At 48.7% G+C, this 19,209-nt stretch overlaps 1 protein-coding gene across 1 annotated transcript in view; it reads right to left on the bottom strand.

The window, feature by feature from the left end:
* gbe1a (glucan (1,4-alpha-), branching enzyme 1a) overlaps positions 1-19,209 on the bottom strand; it is a 154,348-nt gene that overhangs the window by 31,147 nt on the left and 103,992 nt on the right. Inside the window, exons 11-12 of the mRNA XM_014129886.2 lie at positions 16,580-16,690; positions 14,329-14,500 (exon numbers count right to left, since the gene is read on the bottom strand). Coding sequence (XP_013985361.2) covers positions 14,329-14,500; positions 16,580-16,690 — 283 coding nt within the window. The remainder of the gene's footprint in view (positions 1-14,328; positions 14,501-16,579; positions 16,691-19,209) is intronic.

The raw sequence follows: 19,209 nt of genomic DNA, 5'->3' as shown, positions 1-19,209 counted from the left end.
ACTAGAGAGAGAGAGGGGGGAAGAGGGTCTACTAGAGAGAGAGAGGGGGGAAGAGGGTCTACTAGAGAGAGAGAGGGGGAAGAGGGTCTACTAGAGAGAGAGGGGGGGAAGAGGGTCTACTAGAGAGAGAGAGGGGGAAGAGGGTCTACTAGAGAGAGAGAGAGGGGGGAAGAGGGTCTACTAGAGAGAGAGAGGGGGGAAGAGGGTCTACTAGAGAGAGAGGGGGGAAGAGGGTCTACTAGAGAGAGAGAGGGAAGAGGGTCTACTAGAGAGAGAGAGGGGGAAGAGGGTCTACTAGAGAGAGAGAGGGGGAAGAGGGTCTACTAGAGAGAGAGAGGGGGAAGAGGGTCTACTAGAGAGAGAGGGGGAAGAGGGTCTACTAGAGAGAGAGAGGGGGGAAGAGGGTCTACTAGAGAGAGAGAGAGGGGGAAGAGGGTCTACTAGAGAGAGAGAGAGGGAAGAGGGTCTACTAGAGAGAGAGAGGGGGGGGAAGAGGGTCTACTAGAGAGAGAGAGAGAGAGAGAGAGAGAGAGAGAGAGAGAGAGAGAGAGAGAGAGAGAGAGAGAGAGGGATAGAGAGAAATAAAGACCCTATTCTGACTCAACACCACTGATTCCCACTTCAAAGCTCTGAAGACTAAAGTCTACAACAACAAAAAGAGTGAAAGACAGAAAAAGAGAAAAAGAGAGAAGAAGAGAAAAGAAGAGAAAAGAAGAGAAAAGAAGAGAGAAGAAGAGAGAAGAAGAGAGAAGAAGAGAGAAGAAGAGAGAAGAAGAGAGAAGAAGAGAGAAGAAGAGAGAAGAAGAAGAGAGAAGAAGAGAGAAGAAGAGAGAAGAAGAGAGAAGAAGAAGAGAGAAGAAGAGAGAAGAAGAGAGAAGAAGAGAATACCAGGCAGAGCATTAGGGAGGAGTGGAATCCCAAAGCTTTGTCTCGATCTGACTTAGTGAGGATAAATCAGCTGGTGGTATTCTAGACTCAAGACATCTCATCATTCAGCATACAGACAGGTGAAGAGACGATTACACCAGGTATGTTTCCATTAAACTTGTCCACCTGTACTACCACTACTTGTACTCCCTGTTCACCCATGACTGCTTGGCCACGCGAGTCTTCAACTCGAGTCTTCAACTCGAGTCTTCAACTCGAGTCTTCAACTCGAGTCTTCAACTCGAAATCAGCAAGTTTGTTGACGACAACAGTGGCAGGCCTGATTACCAACAATGACAAGACAGCCTACAGGGAGGAGGTGAGGGCCCTGTCGGAGAGGTGCCAGGACAACAACCTCTCCCTCAACGTCAACAACACGAAGGAGCTGATCGTGGACTTCAGGAGACGGCAAAGTGAGCCCGCCCCCCCCCCCTCCATCCATCCATCCATCCATCCACATGGCCTACAGAAAGTATTCACACCCCTTGCCTTTTGTTGTGTTACAACCTGTATTTATAATTTATCAAAATGTACATTTTGTGTCACTGGCCTATACACAATACCCCATTTCATCTTTAAAATAAAAAAAATAAAAAATTAATTTATGTAAAATTAAAAGCTACATTGTCTCCTTTGTTAAGACAAGCCTCAATAAGTTCAGGAGTAAACATTTGCTTAACAAGTCACATAATAAGTTGCATGGACTCACTCTGTGTGCAATAATAGTGTTTAACATGATTTTTTTGGAATGACCCCTCTACGGAAAGATGAAACTCTCAGGAACACGTTGGTGTTCTCCGTTTTACTCTACGACCCCAAACGAGAGTCTTGGGACTCGTCTGAAATCAGTACAACCGATATGCCAACTTCTGTCTGTAGACTTCAAAATCTAAAAATTTTTAAATTCTAAATCAATTAGTTAAATGATCCTCGGCATCACCTTCTCAAAACAATTCCATATGCTGTAACTTAGACAGGAAATGGGTCTATAAGCGGTGGGTGGAGGTTTATATATGCTGTAACGTAGACAGGAAATGGGTCTATAAGCGGTGGGTGGAGGTTTATATATGCTGTAACGTAGACAGGAAATGGGTCTATAAGCAGTGGGTGGAGGTTTATATATGCTGTAACTTAGACAGGAAATGGGTCTATAAGCGGTGGGTGGAGGTTTATATATGCTGTAACGTAGACAGGAAATGGGTCTATAAGCGGTGGGTGGAGGTTTATATATGCTGTAACGTAGACAGGAAATGGGTCTATAAGCAGTGGGTGGAGGTTTATATATGCTGTAACTTAGACAGGAAATGGGTCTATAAGCGGTGGGTGGAGGTTTATATATGCTGTAACGTAGACAGGAAATGGGTCTATAAGCGGTGGGTGGAGGTTTATATATGCTGTAACGTAGACAGGAAATGGGTCTATAAGCGGTGGGTGGAGGTTTATATATGCTGTAACGTAGACAGGAAATGGGTCTATAAGCGGTGGGTGGAGGTTTATATATGCTGTAACGTAGACAGGAAATGGGTCTATAAGCGGTGGGTGGAGGTTTATATATGCTGTAACGTAGACAGGAAATGGGTCTATAAGCGGTGGGTGGAGGTTTATATATGCTGTAACGTAGACAGGAAATGGGTCTATAAGCGGTGGGTGGAGGTTTATATATGCTGTAATGTAGACAGGAAATGGGTCTATAAGCGGTGGGTGGAGGTTTATATATGCTGTAACGTAGACAGGAAATGGGTCTATAAGCGGTGGGTGGAGGTTTATATATGCTGTAACGTAGACAGGAAATGGGTCTATAAGCGGTGGGTGGAGGTTTAAGTCAATGCTATTGGCTCAGTGGTTCCTGAGAGAAGTCAATGGAGAGAAACTTTGACTCCCACACTGCTGTGTGTGTGTGTGTGTGTGTGTGTGTGTGTGTGTGTGTGTGTGTGTGTGTGTGTGTGTGTGTGTGTGTGTGTGTGTGTGTGTGTGTGAGAGAGAGAGTGAGAGAGAGTGAGAGAGACAGATGGGAAGAGAGAGAGAGAGAGAGAGAGAGAGAGAGAGAGAGAGAGAGAGAGAGAGAGAGACAGAGAGATAGATGGGGAGAGAGAGACAGACGGGGAGAGAGAGAGAGCGAGAGAGAGAGAGAGAGAGAGAGCGAGACAGACGGAGAGAGAGAGAGAGAGAGAGAGAGAGAGAGAGAGCGAGACAGACAGGGAGAGAGAGAGAGAGAGCGAGACAGACGGGGAGAGAGAGAAAGAGGTGGATGTCTGGCTGATGTGTATAGCAGTGGCCTTGGATGTAATGACATCATTTCAGGTGGCTCGGAGTACATCAGGTCTCCACTGTGTTTATATAAGGGTTTGTACAGACAGTTTCAAGTCAAATTCAAGGACTTCCAAGTACTTTTTCAAGAGCTAATATTTATTTTGAAGGACCATCAATTTGTAAATAGTTCTTTGTAATAGTTTCCTTACAAATTGGGACGGCAGGAAGCCTGCTGGTTAGAGCGTTGGGCCAGTAACCGAAAGGTTGCTGGATCGAATCACCGAGCTGACAAGGTAAAAACAAATCTGTCGTTCTGCCTCCTGAACAAGGCAGTTCCCCGGTAGGCCGTCATTGTTCTTAACTGACTTGCCGAGTTAAATAAAGGTAGAAGAAGAAAGAAAACACCTAGTCGCCACCAGATGGCAGTATAACCCCACAACCTCAAAATAAAATCAGTGATTTTTTAAAACAAATCACTAGTACCGTACAAGTGCAACTCAATAATAAGTTGTTTCACTAGTTCTTTAATATCGATACATGAATGGTAACTTAACTCAGTACTGATGTTGTAATTTGAGTAGTGAGGAGCAGAGTTTTGGGACACCACCTACTGGTGAACACAAATCTCCCTGTCACATTACTACACAATTACAGCTTAAATTATTATTATTTTTTTTTTTAAACGGGCATTAGATAATCTACGACTTAATAGCTACGAAAAAGAGAGTCTTGCTTCCAACTGGCAGGTTTAGTTAAGTGTCGCCTGTTGGGATTTAGGTGTCGCTGGTCACCAAAACGGCGGGAGCACAGCAGCTGAATTATAAAGCGGAATATCACGGTGATTGAGGTGAACAAAATATCTCTGGAAGTTGTTGTAGAGAAAAAGTCTCATAATGTAGAACTTGTGCCAGCAGGAAGTGGTGTCTTTTCCCCTTCATAATGTCGAACTGGTGCCAGCAGGAAGTGGTGTCTTTCCACCCTTTATAATGTAGAACTGGTGCCAGCAGGAAGTGGTGTCTTTCCACCCTTCATAATGTAGAACTGGTGCCAGCAGGAAGTGGTGTCTTTCCACCCTTTATAATGTAGAACTGGTGCCAGCAGGAAGTGGTGTCTTTCCACCCTTTATAATGTAGAAGTGGTGCCAGCAGGAAGTGGTGTCTTTCCCCCTTCATAATGTAGAAGTGGTGCCAGCAGGAAGTGGTGTCTTTCCCCCTTCATAATGTAGAACTGGTGCCAGCAGGAAGTGGTGTCTTTCCCCCTTCATAATGTAGAACTGGTGCCAGCAGGAAGTGGTGTCTTTCCACCCTTTATAATGTAGAACTGGTGCCAGCAGGAAGTGGTGTCGTTCCACCCTTTATAATGTAGAACTGGTGCCAGCAGGAAGTGGTGTCTTTCCACCCTTTATAATGTAGAACTGGTGCCAGCAGGAAGTGGTGTCTTTCCCCCTTCATAATGTAGAACTGGTGCCAGCAGGAAGTGGTGTCTTTCCACCCTTCATAATGTAGAACTGGTGCCAGCAGGAAGTGGTGTCTTTCCACCCTTTATAATGTAGAACTGGTGCCAGCAGGAAGTGGTGTCTTTCCACCCTTTATAATGTAGAACTGGTGCCAGCAGGAAGTGGTGTCTTTCCCCCTTCATAATGTAGAACTGGTGCCAGCAGGAAGTGGTGTCTTTCCCCCATCATAATGTAGAAGTGGTGCCAGCAGGAAGTGGTGTCTTTCCACCCTTTATAATGTAGAACTGGTGCCAGCAGGAAGTGGTGTCTTTCCCCCTTCATAATGTAGAACTGGTGCCAGCAGGAAGTGGTGTCTTTTCCCCTTCATAATGTAGAACTGGTGCCAGCAGGAAGTGGTGTCTTTCCACCCTTTATAATGTAGAAGTGGTGCCAGCAGGAAGTGGTGTCTTTCCCCCTTCATAATGTCGAACTGGTGCCAGCAGGAAGTGGTGTCTTTCCCCTTCATAATGTAGAACTGGTGCCAGCAGGAAGTGGTGTCTTTCCAACCTTTATAATGTAGAACTGGTGCCAGCAGGAAGTGGTGTCTTTCCACCCTTTATAATGTAGAACTGGTGCCAGCAGGAAGTGGTGTCTTTCCCCCTTCATAATGTAGAACTGGTGCCAGCAGGAAGTGGTGTCTTTCCACCCTTTATAATGTAGAACTGGTGCCAGCAGGAAGTGGTGTCTTTCCCCCTTCATAATGTAGAACTGGTGCCAGCAGGAAGTGGTGTCTTTCCCCCTTCATAATGTAGAACTGGTGCCAGCAGGAAATGGTGTCTTTCCCCCTTCATAATGTAGAACTGGTGCCAGCAGGAAGTGGTGTCTTTTCCCCTTCATAATGTAGAACTGGTGCCAGCAGGAAGTGGTGTCTTTCCACCCTTTATAATGTAGAAGTGGTGCCAGCAGGAAGTGGTGTCTTTCCCCCTTCATAATGTCGAACTGGTGCCAGCAGGAAGTGGTGTCTTTTCCCCTTCATAATGTAGAACTGGTGCCAGCAGGAAGTGGTGTCTTTCCCCCTTCATAATGTAGAACTGGTGCCAGCAGGAAGTGGTGTCTTTTCCCCTTCATAATGTAGAACTGGTGCCAGCAGGAAGTCGTGTCTTTCCACCCTTTATAATGTAGAACTGGTGCCAGCAGGAAGTGGTGTCTTTCCACCCTTCATAATGTAGAAGTGGTGCCAGCAGGAAGTGGTGTCTTTCCACCCTTCATAATGTAGAACTGGTGCCAGCAGGAAGTGGTGTCTTTCCACCCTTTATAATGTAGAACTGGTGCCAGCAGGAAGTGGTGTCTTTCCACCCTTCATAATGTAGAACTGGTGCCAGCAGGAAGTGGTGTCTTTTCCCCTTCATAATGTAGAACTGGTGCCAGCAAGAAGTGGTGTCTTTCCCCTTCATAATGTAGAAGTGGTGCCAGCAGGAAGTGGTGTCTTTTCCCCTTCATAATGTAGAACTGGTGCCAGCAAGAAGTGGTGTCTTTCCCCTTCATAATGTAGAAGTGGTGCCAGCAGGAAGTGGTGTCTTTCCCCCTTTATAATGTAGAAGTGGTGCCAGCAGGAAGTGGTGTCTTTCCCCCTTCATAATGTAGAAGTGGTGCCAGCAGGAAGTGGTGTCTTTCCCCCCTTCATAATGTAGAACTGGTGCCAGCAGGAAGTGGTGTCTTTTCCCCTTTATAATGTAGAAGTGGTGCCAGCAGGAAGTGGTGTCTTTCCCCCCTTCATAATGTAGAAGTGGTGCCAGCAGGAAGTGGTGTCTTTCCCCCCTTCATAATGTAGAACTGGTGCCAGCAGGAAGTGGTGTCTTTCCCCCCTTTATAATGTAGAACTGGTGCCAGCAGGAAGTGGTGTCTTTCCACCCTTCATAATATAGAAGTGGTGCCAAATTTTTTTAGAACTGGTGTCTAAAATATATTTTGATTTGTTTAATACTTTTTTGGTTACTACATGATTCCATATGTGTTATTTCATAGTTTTGATGTCTTCACTATTATTCTACAATGTAGAAAATAGTAAAAATAAAGAAAAACCCTTGAATGAGTATGTGCTGAGTAGTAACTTGACTGATACTGTATACTGAATATATTATTAAACGCAACATGTAAAGTGTTGGTCCCATGTTTCATGAGCTGAAATAAATGATCCCAGAAATGTTTCATACGCAAAAAAAGGCAGGATTGAATTGCCATTTTTGCCATCGATGTGATGTTTGGCGGAGCCTAATCAGTCGCTCTGTACATGCCTGGCTGAGTGGCAGTGTGGGTGGAATGAACGAGCTCGCCTGGCAACCACAGCGAGGAAATAGAACTCTGTAGTCCGCCTGGAAATTAATTTGCAAGACCCAGTACATTTTTATAATATTTTTCATATTAGATCATTTTATGTTTTCCTCTCATTTTAATTCAAGTACTTTTGAATTACCGACTTGAGAAAATGTCAGATTTTCAATGTATTCCAGTATTTTAATTTCAGAGTGCCATATTCAAGTACATTTAAGCTCCTTGTGCGAACCCTGTTATAAAGACAGTTGTATTGTATGTTGTAGTCTGGAAGAGAGAGAGAGAGTTTATAAAGACAGTTGTAGTCTGGAGGAGAGAGACAGAGTTTATAAAGATAGTTGTAGTCTGGAGGAGAGAGAGAGAGTTTATAAAGACAGTTGTATTGTATGTTGTAGTGTGGAGGAGAGAGAGAGAGTTTATAAAGATAGTTTTAGTCTGGAGGAGAGAGAGAGAGTTTATAAAGACAGTTGTATTGTATGTTGTAGTCTGGAGGAGAGAGAGAGAGAGTTTATAAAGACAGTTGTATTGTATGTTGTAGTCTGGTGGAGAGAAAAGGCTGGTTGTGGCGTAGAGTTAATATTAATATTGTTTGACCTCAGTGAACCCTCTTCTCATCTCCTCTCTCATCTCCTCTCCTCTGCCCTTTGCTCTCTTTCAATGTAATTGTATTTGATTTACCAACAAAACCTTTTTCCATTTCATTGTAGATATAACTCGTTCCTGGTCTCTGTTCTCTCCTCCCACATCTCTCCTGTGTGTGAGTGGGATGATATTGATCTTAGGGAGATGATGGAAAACTACAGAGTACCCCTTTTGGAAAACTACAGAGTGCCCCTTTTGGAAAACTACAGAGTACCCCTTTGGAAAACTACAGAGTGCCCCTTTTGGAAAACTACAGAGTACCGTTTTAGAAAACTTTAAATGTTATCTGTAATTTGTGGGCTGACCAAGTAGCCTATAATGACGTACCCTCCATACACAAATAATTACATTTTATCTTGACCATATTATATTTACATTGATTGTTTGTAAGGGGGAAGAAAAAAAATACTTTTGTGCAATTGTTAGTGATTTTGAACAGTCATTCTACAGTTGTAAGGCCCTATAAAATCTGTTCCTTCATTTGGTAAATTCAGTTTTCACAGTTTTATTTTTTTCCAGGTTTCAGAGTTTTACTAGTTCTTTCAAGTTTTCACTCTCAAAAAAAAAAAAAACACATTTTTGTTATTTATAGATATGTATATATATATATTTTTTAATAATTGATGTTCAAACTCCACAACAATGCTTAAACCATATCAGAAGAACACTTTTGAGGTCTGGGAACAACACAAAAAAATAATACATTGGAAGGTGTAGCTGCCCTTTAATGTAATTGTGTGCCTGTCAAGAGACCGTTGTGTTTTTGTACTGTACAATACAGGCTACATGAGATGGCAGAGCTTGCAAAACAAATGCCCCACGATCGATACAAATCATCACGATATCATCCCGACTTTCCAGTCAACATTTAAATTGGGAAGGCTTTTTTGGAAAGCCTTTACAAAAATTGTACATGATGACTAAAATGCACATCGCAATGAAGACTTGGGACTAAACTTTTTGAATACCTGGTTTGCATATCACATTGCTGTTTGAATAAATCTTGATAAATTAGAAAAAAAAGTTAATTGTGAATCAAAAATAATGTGATCAGATAATTTTTTTCTTCTATTTTTTAGCTCTCTCTCCCCCCAACTCACCCATGTTGAGGTAGCCACTCTCCCCCCTAACTCACCCATGAAGTTGAGGTAGCCCTCTCTCCCCCCTAACTCACCCATGAAGTTGAGGTAGCCCTCTCTCCCCCCAACTCACCCATGAAGTTGAGGTAGCCCTCTCCCCCCAACTCACCCATGAAGTAGAGGTAGCCCTCTCTAACTCACCCATGAAGTAGAGGTAGCCCTCTCTAACTCACCCATGAAGTTGAGGTAGCCCTCTCCCCCCAACTCACCCATGAAGTTGAGGTAGCCCTCTCCCCCCAACTCACCCATGAAGTTGAGGTAGCCCTCTCTAACTCACCCATGAAGTTGAGGTAGCCCTCTCTCCACCTAACTCACCCATGAAGTTGAGGTAGCCCTCTCTCCCCCCAACTCACCCATGAAGTTGAGGTAGCCCTCTCCCCCTAACTCACCAATAAAGTTGAGGTAGCCCTCTCCCCACCCATGAAGTTGAGGTAGCCCTCTCCCCCAACTCACCCATGAAGTTGAGGTAGCCCTCTCTCCCCCAACTCACCCATGAAGTTGAGGTAGCCCTCTCTCCCCCGAACTCAACCATTAAGTTGAGGTAGCCCTCTCTCCCCCTAACTCACCCATGAAGATCAGGTAGCCCTCTCTCCCCCCAACTCACCCATGAAGTTGAAGTAGCCCTCTCCCCTAACTCACCAATAAAGTTGAGGTAGCCCTCTCCCCACCCATGAAGTTGAGGTAGCCCTCTCCCCCTAACTCACCCATGAAGTTGAGGTAGCCCTCTCCCCCAACTCACCCATGAAGTTGAGGTAGCCCTCTCTCCCCCAACTCACCCATGAAGTTGAGGTAGCCCTCTCCCCTAACTCACCCATGAAGTTGAGGTAGCCCTCTCCCCCTAACTCACCCATAAAGTTGAGGTAGCCCTCTCTAACTCACCCATGAAGTTGAGGTAGCCCTCTCCCCCCTAACTCACCCATGAAGTTGAGGTAGCCCTCTCCCCCCTAACTCACCCATGAAGTTGAGGTAGCCCTCTCCCCCCCAACTCACCCATAAAGTTGAGGTAGCCCTCTCCCCCCTACCTCACCCATGAAGTTGAGGTAGCCCTCTCCCCCCTACCTCACCCATGAAGTTGAGGTAGCCCTCTCCCCCCTACCTCACCCATGAAGTTGAGGTAGCCCTCTCTAACTCACCCATGAAGTTGAGGTAGCCCTCTCTAACTCACCCATGAAGTTGAAGTAGCCCTCTCTAACTCACCCATGAAGTTGAGGTAGCCCTCTCTAACTCACCCATGAAGTTGAGGTAGCCCTCTCCCCCCCTAACTCACCCATGAAGCTGAGGTAGCCCTCTCCCCCTAACTCACCCATGAAGTTGAGGTAGCCCTCTCCCTCAACATAACCCATGAAGTTGAGGTAGCTCTCTCTAACTCACCCATGAAGTTGAGGTAGCCCTCTCCCCACCCATAAAGTTGAGGTAGCCCTCTCCCCCCTAACTCACCCATGAAGTTGAGGTAGCCCTCTCCCCCAACTCACCCATGAAGTTGAGGTAGCCCTCTCTCCCCCAACTCACCCATGAAGTTGAGGTAGCCCTCTCTCCCCCAACTCACCCATGAAGTTGAGGTAGCCCTCTCCCCTAACTCACCCATAAAGTTGAGGTAGCCCTCTCTAACTCACCCATGAAGTTGAGGTAGCCCTCTCCCCCCTAACTCACCCATGAAGTTGAGGTAGCCCTCTCCCCCCCAACTCACCCATAAAGTTGAGGTAGCCCTCTCCCCCCTACCTCACCCATGAAGTTGAGGTAGCCCTCTCTAACTCACCCATGAAGTTGAGGTAGCCCTCTATAACTCACCCATGAAGTTGAGGTAGCCCTCTATAACTCACCCATGAAGTTGAGGTAGCCCTCTATAACTCACCCATGAAGTTGAGGTAGCCCTCTCCCCCAACTCACCCATGAAGTTGAGGTAGCCCTCTCTAACTCACCCATGAAGTTGAGGTAGCCCTCTCTAACTCCCCCACGAAGTTGAGGTAGCCCTCTCTCCCCCAACTCACCCATGAAGTTGAGGTAGCCCTCTCTCCCCCAACTCACCCATGAAGTTGAAGTAGCCCTCTCCCCCTAACTCACCCATGAAGTTGAGGTAGCCCTCTCTAACTCACCCATGAAGTTGAGGTAGCCCTCTCCCCCCTAACTCACCCATGAAGTTGAGGTAGCCCTCTCCCCAACTCACCCATGAAGTTGAGGTAGCCCTCTCCCCCTAACTCACCCATAAAGTTGAGGTAGCCCTCTCCCCCTAACTCACCCATAAAGTTGAGGTAGCCCTCTCTAACTCACCCATGAAGTTGAGGTAGCCCTCTCCCCCCCCAACTCACCCATGAAGTTGAGGTAGCCCTCTCCTCCCCAACTCACCCATAATGTTGAGGTAGCCCTCTCCCCCCTACCTCACCCATGAAGTTGAGGTAGCCCTCTCTAACTCACCCATGAAGTTGAGGTAGCCCTCTCTAACTCACCCATGAAGTTGAGGTAGCCCTCTCTAACTCACCCATGAAGTTGAGGTAGCCCTCTCTAACTCACCCATGAAGTTGAGGTAGCCCTCTCTAACTCACCCATGAAGTTGAGGTAGCCCTCTCTAACTCACCCATGAAGTTGAGGTAGCCCTCTCTAACTCACCCATGAAGTTGAGGTAGCCCTCTCTAACTCACCCATGAAGTTGAGGTAGCCCTCTCTCCCCCAACTCACCCATGAAGTTGAGGTAGCCCTCTCTCCCCCAACTCACCCATGAAGTTGAGGTAGCCCTCTCTCCCCAACTCACCCATGAAGTTGAAGTAGCCCTCTCCCCTAACTCACCCATGAAGTTGAGGTAGCCCTCTCCCCCAACTCACCCATGAAGTTGAGGTAGCCCTCTCTAACTCACCCATGAAGTTGAGGTAGCCCTCTCCCCCCAACTCACCCATGAAGTTGAGGTAGCCCTCTCCCCCAACTCACCCATGAAGTTGAGGTAGCCCTCTCTAACTCACCCATGAAGTTGAGGTAGCCCTCTCTCCACCTAACTCACCCATGAAGTTGAGGTAGCCCTCTCTCCCCCCAACTCACCCATGAAGTTGAGGTAGCCCTCTCCCCCTAACTCACCAATAAAGTTGAGGTAGCCCTCTCCCCACCCATGAAGTTGAGGTAGCCCTCTCCCCCCTAACTCACCCATGAAGTTGAGGTAGCCCTCTCCCCCAACTCACCCATGAAGTTGAGGTAGCCCTCTCCCCCAACTCACCCATGAAGTTGAGGTAGCCCTCTCTCCCCCAACTCACCCATGAAGTTGAGGTAGCCCTCTCTCCCCCGAACTCAACCATTAAGTTGAGGTAGCCCTCTCTCCCCTAACTCACCCATGAAGATCAGGTAGCCCTCTCTCCCCCCAACTCACCCATGAAGTTGAAGTAGCCCTCTCCCCCTAACTCACCAATAAAGTTGAGGTAGCCCTCTCCCCACCCATGAAGTTGAGGTAGCCCTCTCCCCCTAACTCACCCATGAAGTTGAGGTAGCCCTCTCCCCCAACTCACCCATGAAGTTGAGGTAGCCCTCTCCCCTAACTCACCCATAAAGTTGAGGTAGCCCTCTCTAACTCACCCATGAAGTTGAGGTAGCCCTCTCCCCCCTAACTCACCCATGAAGTTGAGGTAGCCCTCTCCCCCCTACCTCACCCATGAAGTTGAGGTAGCCCTCTCCCCCCTACCTCACCCATGAAGTTGAGGTAGCCCTCTCCCCCCTACCTCACCCATGAAGTTGAGGTAGCCCTCTCCCCCTACCTCACCCATGAAGTTGAGGTAGCCCTCTCTAACTCACCCATGAAGTTGAGGTAGCCCTCTCTAACTCACCCATGAAGTTGAAGTAGCCCTCTCTAACTCACCCATGAAGTTGAGGTAGCCCTCTCCCCCTAACTCACCCATGAAGCTGAGGTAGCCCTCTCCCCCTAACTCACCCATGAAGTTGAGGTAGCCCTCTCCCTCAACTCACCCATGAAGTTGAGGTAGCTCTCTCTAACTCACCCATGAAGTTGAGGTAGCCCTCTCTAACTCACCCATGAAGTTGAGGTAGCCCTCTCCCCCCTAACTCACCCATGAAGTTGAGGTAGCCCTCTCCCCCAACTCACCCATGAAGTTGAGGTAGCCCTCTCTCCCCCAACTCACCCATGAAGTTGAGGTAGCCCTCTCTCCCCCAACTCACCCATGAAGTTGAGGTAGCCCTCTCCCCCTAACTCACCCATAAAGTTGAGGTAGCCCTCTCTAACTCACCCATGAAGTTGAGGTAGCCCTCTCCCCCCTAACTCACCCATGAAGTTGAGGTAGCCCTCTCCCCCCAACTCACCCATAAAGTTGAGGTAGCCCTCTCCCCCCTACCTCACCCATGAAGTTGAGGTAGCCCTCTCCCCCCTACCTCACCCATGAAGTTGAGGTAGCCCTCTCTAACTCACCCATGAAGTTGAGGTAGCCCTCTATAACTCACCCATGAAGTTGAGGTAGCCCTCTATAACTCACCCATGAAGTTGAGGTAGCCCTCTATAACTCACCCATGAAGTTGAGGTAGCCCTCTCCCCCAACTCACCCATGAAGTTGAGGTAGCCCTCTCTAACTCACCCATGAAGTTGAGGTAGCCCTCTCTAACTCACCCACGAAGTTGAGGTAGCCCTCTCTCCCCCAACTCACCCATGAAGTTGAGGTAGCCCTCTCTCCCCAACTCACCCATGAAGTTGAAGTAGCCCTCTCCCCTAACTCACCCATGAAGTTGAGGTAGCCCTCTCTAACTCACCCACGAAGTTGAGGTAGCCCTCTCTCCCCCAACTCACCCATGAAGTTGAGGTAGCCCTCTCTCCCCCAACTCACCCATGAAGTTGAAGTAGCCCTCTCCCCCTAACTCACCCATGAAGTTGAGGTAGCCCTCTCTAACTCACCCATGAAGTTGAGGTAGCCCTCTCTAACTCACCCATGAAGTTGAGGTAGCCCTCTCCCCCCTAACTCACCCATGAAGTTGAGGTAGCCCTCTCCCCCAACTCACCCATGAAGTTGAGGTAGCCCTCTCCCCCTAACTCACCCATAAAGTTGAGGTAGCCCTCTCCTCCCCAACTCACCCATAAAGTTGAGGTAGCCCTCTCCTCCCCAACTCACCCATAATGTTGAGGTAGCCCTCTCCCCCCTACCTCACCCATGAAGTTGAGGTAGCCCTCTCCCCTCTAACTCACCCATGAAGTTGAGGTAGCCCTCTCCCCCCTACCTCACCCATGAAGTTGAGGTAGCCCTCTCTAACTCACCCATGAAGTTGAGGTAGCCCTCTCTAACTCACCCATGAAGTTGAGGTAGCCCTCTCTAACTCACCCATGAAGTTGAGGTAGCCCTCTCTAACTCACCCATGAAGTTGAGGTAGCCCTCTCTAACTCACCCATGAAGTTGAGGTAGCCCTCTCTAACTCACCCATGAAGTTGAGGTAGCCCTCTCTCCCCCAACTCACCCATGAAGTTGAGGTAGCCCTCTCTCCCCCAACTCACCCATGAAGTTGAAGTAGCCCTCTCCCCCTAACTCACCCATGAAGTTGAGGTAGCCCTCTCCCCCAACTCACCCATGAAGTTGAGGTAGCCCTCTCTAACTCACCCATGAAGTTGAGGTAGCCCTCTCCCCCCCAACTCACCCATGAAGTTGAGGTAGCCCTCTCCCCCCAGAGCGTGTGTGAGGAGGCGGATCATCTTATGTAGCTGGATGCCTCGGTCGATGACGGGAGTCATGGCGATCAGGGAACTCATGTTGGTGTACATCTCTTTATCCATCAGCCAGAACGCCAGGGACTTATCACCTACCAGAGCCTGGCAACATGGACACAGAGAGTTACTTTTACTAGTCCCTCTACCCACCGCCAGGGGGGGCGTAGTCCCTCCACCCACCGCCAGGGGGGGCCTAGTCCCTCTACCCACCGCCAGGGGGGGCCTAGTCCCTCTACCCACCGCCAGGGGGGGGCCTAGTCCCTCTACCCACCGCCAGGGGGGGGCCTAGTCCCTCTACCCACCGCCAGGGGGGGCCTAGTCCCTCTACCCACCGCCAGGGGGGGCCTAGTCCCTCTACCCACCGCCAGGGGGGGCCTAGTCCCTCTACCCACCGCCAGGGGGGCCTAGTCCCTCTACCCACCGCCGGGGGGGCCTAGTCCCCTCTACCCACCGCCAGGGGGGGCCTAGTCCCCTCTACCCACCGCCAGGGGGGCCTGAGTCCCTCTACCCACCGCCAGGGGGGCCTAGTCCCTCTACCCACCGCCAGGGGGGGGCCTAGTCCCTCTACCCACCGCCAGGGGGGCCTAGTCCCCTCTACCCACCGCCAGGGGGGGCCTAGTCCCTCTACCCACCGCCAGGGGGGGCCTAGTCCCTCTACCCACCGCCAGGGGGGCCTAGTCCCTCTACCCACCGCCAGGGGGGCCTAGTCCCCTCTACCCACCGCCAGGGGGGGCCTAGTCCCTCTACCCACCGCCAGGGGGGCCTAGTCCCTCTACCCACCGCCAGGGGGGGCCTAGTCCCTCTACCCACCGCCAGGGGGGGCCTAGTCCCTCTACCCACCGCCAGGGGGGCCTAGTCCCTCTACCCACCGCCAGGGGGGGCCTAGTCCCTCTACCCACCGCCAGGGGGGGCCTAGTCCCTCTACCCACCGCCAGGGGGGGCCTAGTCCCTCTACCCACCGCCAGGGGGGGCCTAGTCCCTCTACCCACCGCCAGGGGGGGCCTAGTCCCTCTACCCACCGCCAGGGGGGGGCCTAGTCCCTCTACCCACCGCCAGGGGGGGGCCTAGTCCCTCTACCCACCGCCAGGGGGGGCCTAGTCCCTCTACCCACCGCCAGGGGGGCCTAGTCCCTCTACCCACCGCCAGGGGGGGCTAGTCCCTCTACCCACCGCCAGGGGGGGCCTAGTCCCTCTACCCACCGCCAGGGGGGGCCTAGTCCCTCTACCCACCGCCAGGGGGGGCCTAGTCCCGCCGGGGTATTATTAATAGTAATAACATTTAATTTGTATAGAACTTGTCATTAAAATGGTAATAAAATAACATATTTTCTTTGGTGTTTGTGGAAGGAACAGCTGACTGAAGACGGGACGACCGGGGCATTCATGCAGTCGAGTCTGTTTCTGCTGGACTCTTTAACAATACGATGAAAGTGTTGTAATGTAGAATGTTTATTCAAATGATGCTAACTGATGAGGCTCAACACAATGGAATAGATTTTTGTTGGGGTATTGTCAGTTGAATTGAAGAACATTTATTTACTTCCTGCTTTGCTCCTGTGAGTACACTCTCAATAGCCGGCAGTCTAAAAACAAAATAAATGTTTATCAAGGTGACCTTGATCGTGACCTATTGATTACATCCCTGGCCAATAGTACCTGGTCGTGGCTCTCAGCCCTACTGATTACATCCCTGGCCAATAGTACCTGGTCGTGGCTCTCAGCCCTATTGACTACATCCCGGCCAATAGTACCTGGTCGTGGCTCTCAGCCCTATTGACTACATCCCCGGCCAATAGTACCTGGTCGTGGCTCTCAGCCCTATTGACTACATCCCCGGCCAATAGTACCTGGTCGTGGCTCTCAGCCCTATTGACTACATCCCCGGCCAATAGTACCTGGTCGTGGCTCTCAGCCCTATTGACTACATCCCCGGCCAATAGTACCTGGTCGTGGCTCTCAGCCCTATTGACTACATCCCCGGCCAATAGTACCTGGTCGTGGCTCTCAGCCCTATTGACTACATCCTGGCCAATAGTACCTGGTCGTGGCTCTCAGCCCTATTGACTACATCCCTGGCCAATAGTACCTGGTCGTGGCTCTCAGCCCTATTGACTACATCCCCGGCCAATAGTACCTGGTCGTGGCTCTCAGCCCTATTGACTACATCCCCGGCCAATAGTACCTGGTCGTGGCTCTCAGCATAGCAGATGCATGCTTCACCCTTCCTCCTATTGGTCAGCGTGTAGACGATGTTCCCCATGTCCCATTCCTCATCCTTTAACTCCTTCAGTATCTACAGAGACAGAGAGAGAGAGAGAGAGGGGGGAGGAGAGAGAGAGAGGGGAGGACAGAGAGAGAGTTAGAGGGAGGAAGAGCGAGAGAGGGGGGAGAGGAGAGGGAGAGAGAGCAAGAGAAATGGAGAGCGAGAGACAGAGCAAGAGAAACGGGGAGAGAGAGAGAGAGAGGGGGGGAGAGAGTTAGAGGGAGGAAGAGCGAGAGGGGGGAGGAGAGAGTTAGAGGGAGGAAGAGCGAGAGAGGGGGGAGGAGAGAAAGAGTGGAGAGAGAGAGAGAGAGAGCAAGAGAAATGGAGAGCGAGAGAGAGGGGGGGAGAGTTAGAGGGAGGAAGAGCGAGAGGGGGGAGGAGAGGGAGAGAGAGCAAGAGAAATGGAGAGCAAGAGACAGAGCAAGAGAAATGGGGAGAGAGAGACAGAGAGAGAGAGAGAGAGAGAGAGAGAGAGGAGGGCAAAGGGGGTGAGGGAAGGAAAGATAGGGGACAGGGTTTTAAAGAGGGGAGGAGAGAGCGTTTATATAATTGTATAACTTTCCAGGAAATAGGTGTTTTTTTTTCTGTGTGTTTGCGTGTGAGGCGGGGAAGGTGCCAGAACTAATCCGTTGGATGGGCATTTGATTTCTATAAGGGGGAAAGTTCATTTTGTCACGGGACTTCCTACGTCAAATCAAATTGTATTTGTCACATGCTTGGTAAACAACAGGTGTAGACTAACAGTGAAATGCTTAGTTACGGATCCTTCCCAACAATACAGAGAGAAAGATATAGAAACAATAAACTGAGTCAATGTGCAGGGGCACGAGGTAATTGAGACCTATGTAGCATTGTGACATTGTGTAATTGATAAAAATATAACATTCAAAAAAGAACATTCACACAATGAATGTGTGGGAGACAGGCCAACGTGAAGAGAGACATGCCTATATCCTGACTCCTCCTCTTCCTCCTCATGTCTCAGCATTTTAAAACGATACTCCAGACACATTATCTTCACAATATATCTAAGATGCTTTACACTGACAGCCAAAATCATCAACTAGGCCTGTTGCCTTCGGCGCTAATCGCGGCCTTTACCAATAGGCATCAGAAACAGCCCACAACTATTTCTTAAAAAAAGAAGCTAACGATCCACTGTGGATAAGTCATGCTCTCTGGTGAAGTATTTTAAATGATTTACGATGTATTTTCTGTACAGAAACGGAGTAAATATATCTTTTTTTGGGGGGCAAATTGATTTCAAGTTCCTTTAAACCTATTGGACGCACTGCCTATTCAAAAAGTAGGTTTACTTCACAGGTTTGTGCACAAAATAATTCCAGCATCCGAACAGTGCATTGTGCACCTGCCAACTTTCCTTCAATTAGCATGGCTGAAACGCTCTCACCGGAGAAAGCATCCGAGTGAGCGAAACAGCGCCCCTCTGTCTTAATATACGTAGCCCATGTATCTGATGCTGTGTGGACAGAAATAGTATGACACACCATACTATTTCTGACCAGTCAAAAGTTTGGACACACCTTCTCATTCTTTAAAAAGAAAGTCAGTTAAAAACAAATTCTTATTTACAATGACGGACGAACAACAGACGACGCTGGGCCGATTGTGCCCCGCCCTATGGGACTCCCGATCACGGCCGGATGTGATACAGCCTGGATACGAACCAGGAGCCTCTAGTATTGAGATGCATCTTAGACCGCTGCGCCACTCGGGAGCCCAAAATGGACTGTTGTCATTCAAGGGTTATTTAGTTATTTTTTACATTGTAGAATAATAGTGAAGACATCAAAACTCTGAAATAACACATTATGGAATCATGAAGTAACCAAAAAAAGTGTTAAACAAATCAAAATATATTTTATATTTGAGATTCTTCAAAGTAGCCACCCTTTGCCTTGATGACAGCTTTGCACACACTTGGCATTCTCTCAACCAGCTTCATGAGGTAGTCACCTGGAATGCATTTCAAGTCACAGGTGGCCCTTGTTAAAAGTTAGTTTGTGGAATTTATTTCCTTCTTAATGTGTTTGAGCCAATCAGTTGTGTTGTGACAAGGTAGGGGTGGTATACAGAAGATAACCCTATTTGGTAAAAGACCAAGTCCATATTATGGCAAGAACAGCTCAAATAAGCAAAGAGAAATGACAGTCCATCAATACTTTAAGACCTAAAGGTCATTCATTCATGAACATTTCAAGAACTTTGAAAGTTTCTTCAAGTGCAGTCGCAAAAACCATCAAACGCTGTGATGAAACTGGCTCTCATGAGGAACGCCACAGGAAAAAATGGCCCAGAGTTACCTCTGCTGCAGAGGATAAGTTCGTTAACTGCACCTCAGATCGCAGCACAAATAAATGCTTCACAGAGTTCAAGTAACAGACACATCTCAACATCAACTGTTCAGAGGAGACTGTGTGAATCAGACCTTCATGGTCAAATTACTGCAGAGTAACCACTACTAAAGGACACCAATAATAAGAAGAGACTTGCTTGGGCCAAGAAACACGAGCAATGGACATTAGGTG

This window comes from Salmo salar, chromosome ssa11 (genome assembly GCF_905237065.1).
Source record: "Salmo salar chromosome ssa11, Ssal_v3.1, whole genome shotgun sequence".
Lineage (NCBI taxonomy): Eukaryota > Metazoa > Chordata > Actinopteri > Salmoniformes > Salmonidae > Salmo > Salmo salar.
This window is presented reverse-complemented; position numbering and strand designations above follow the sequence as displayed.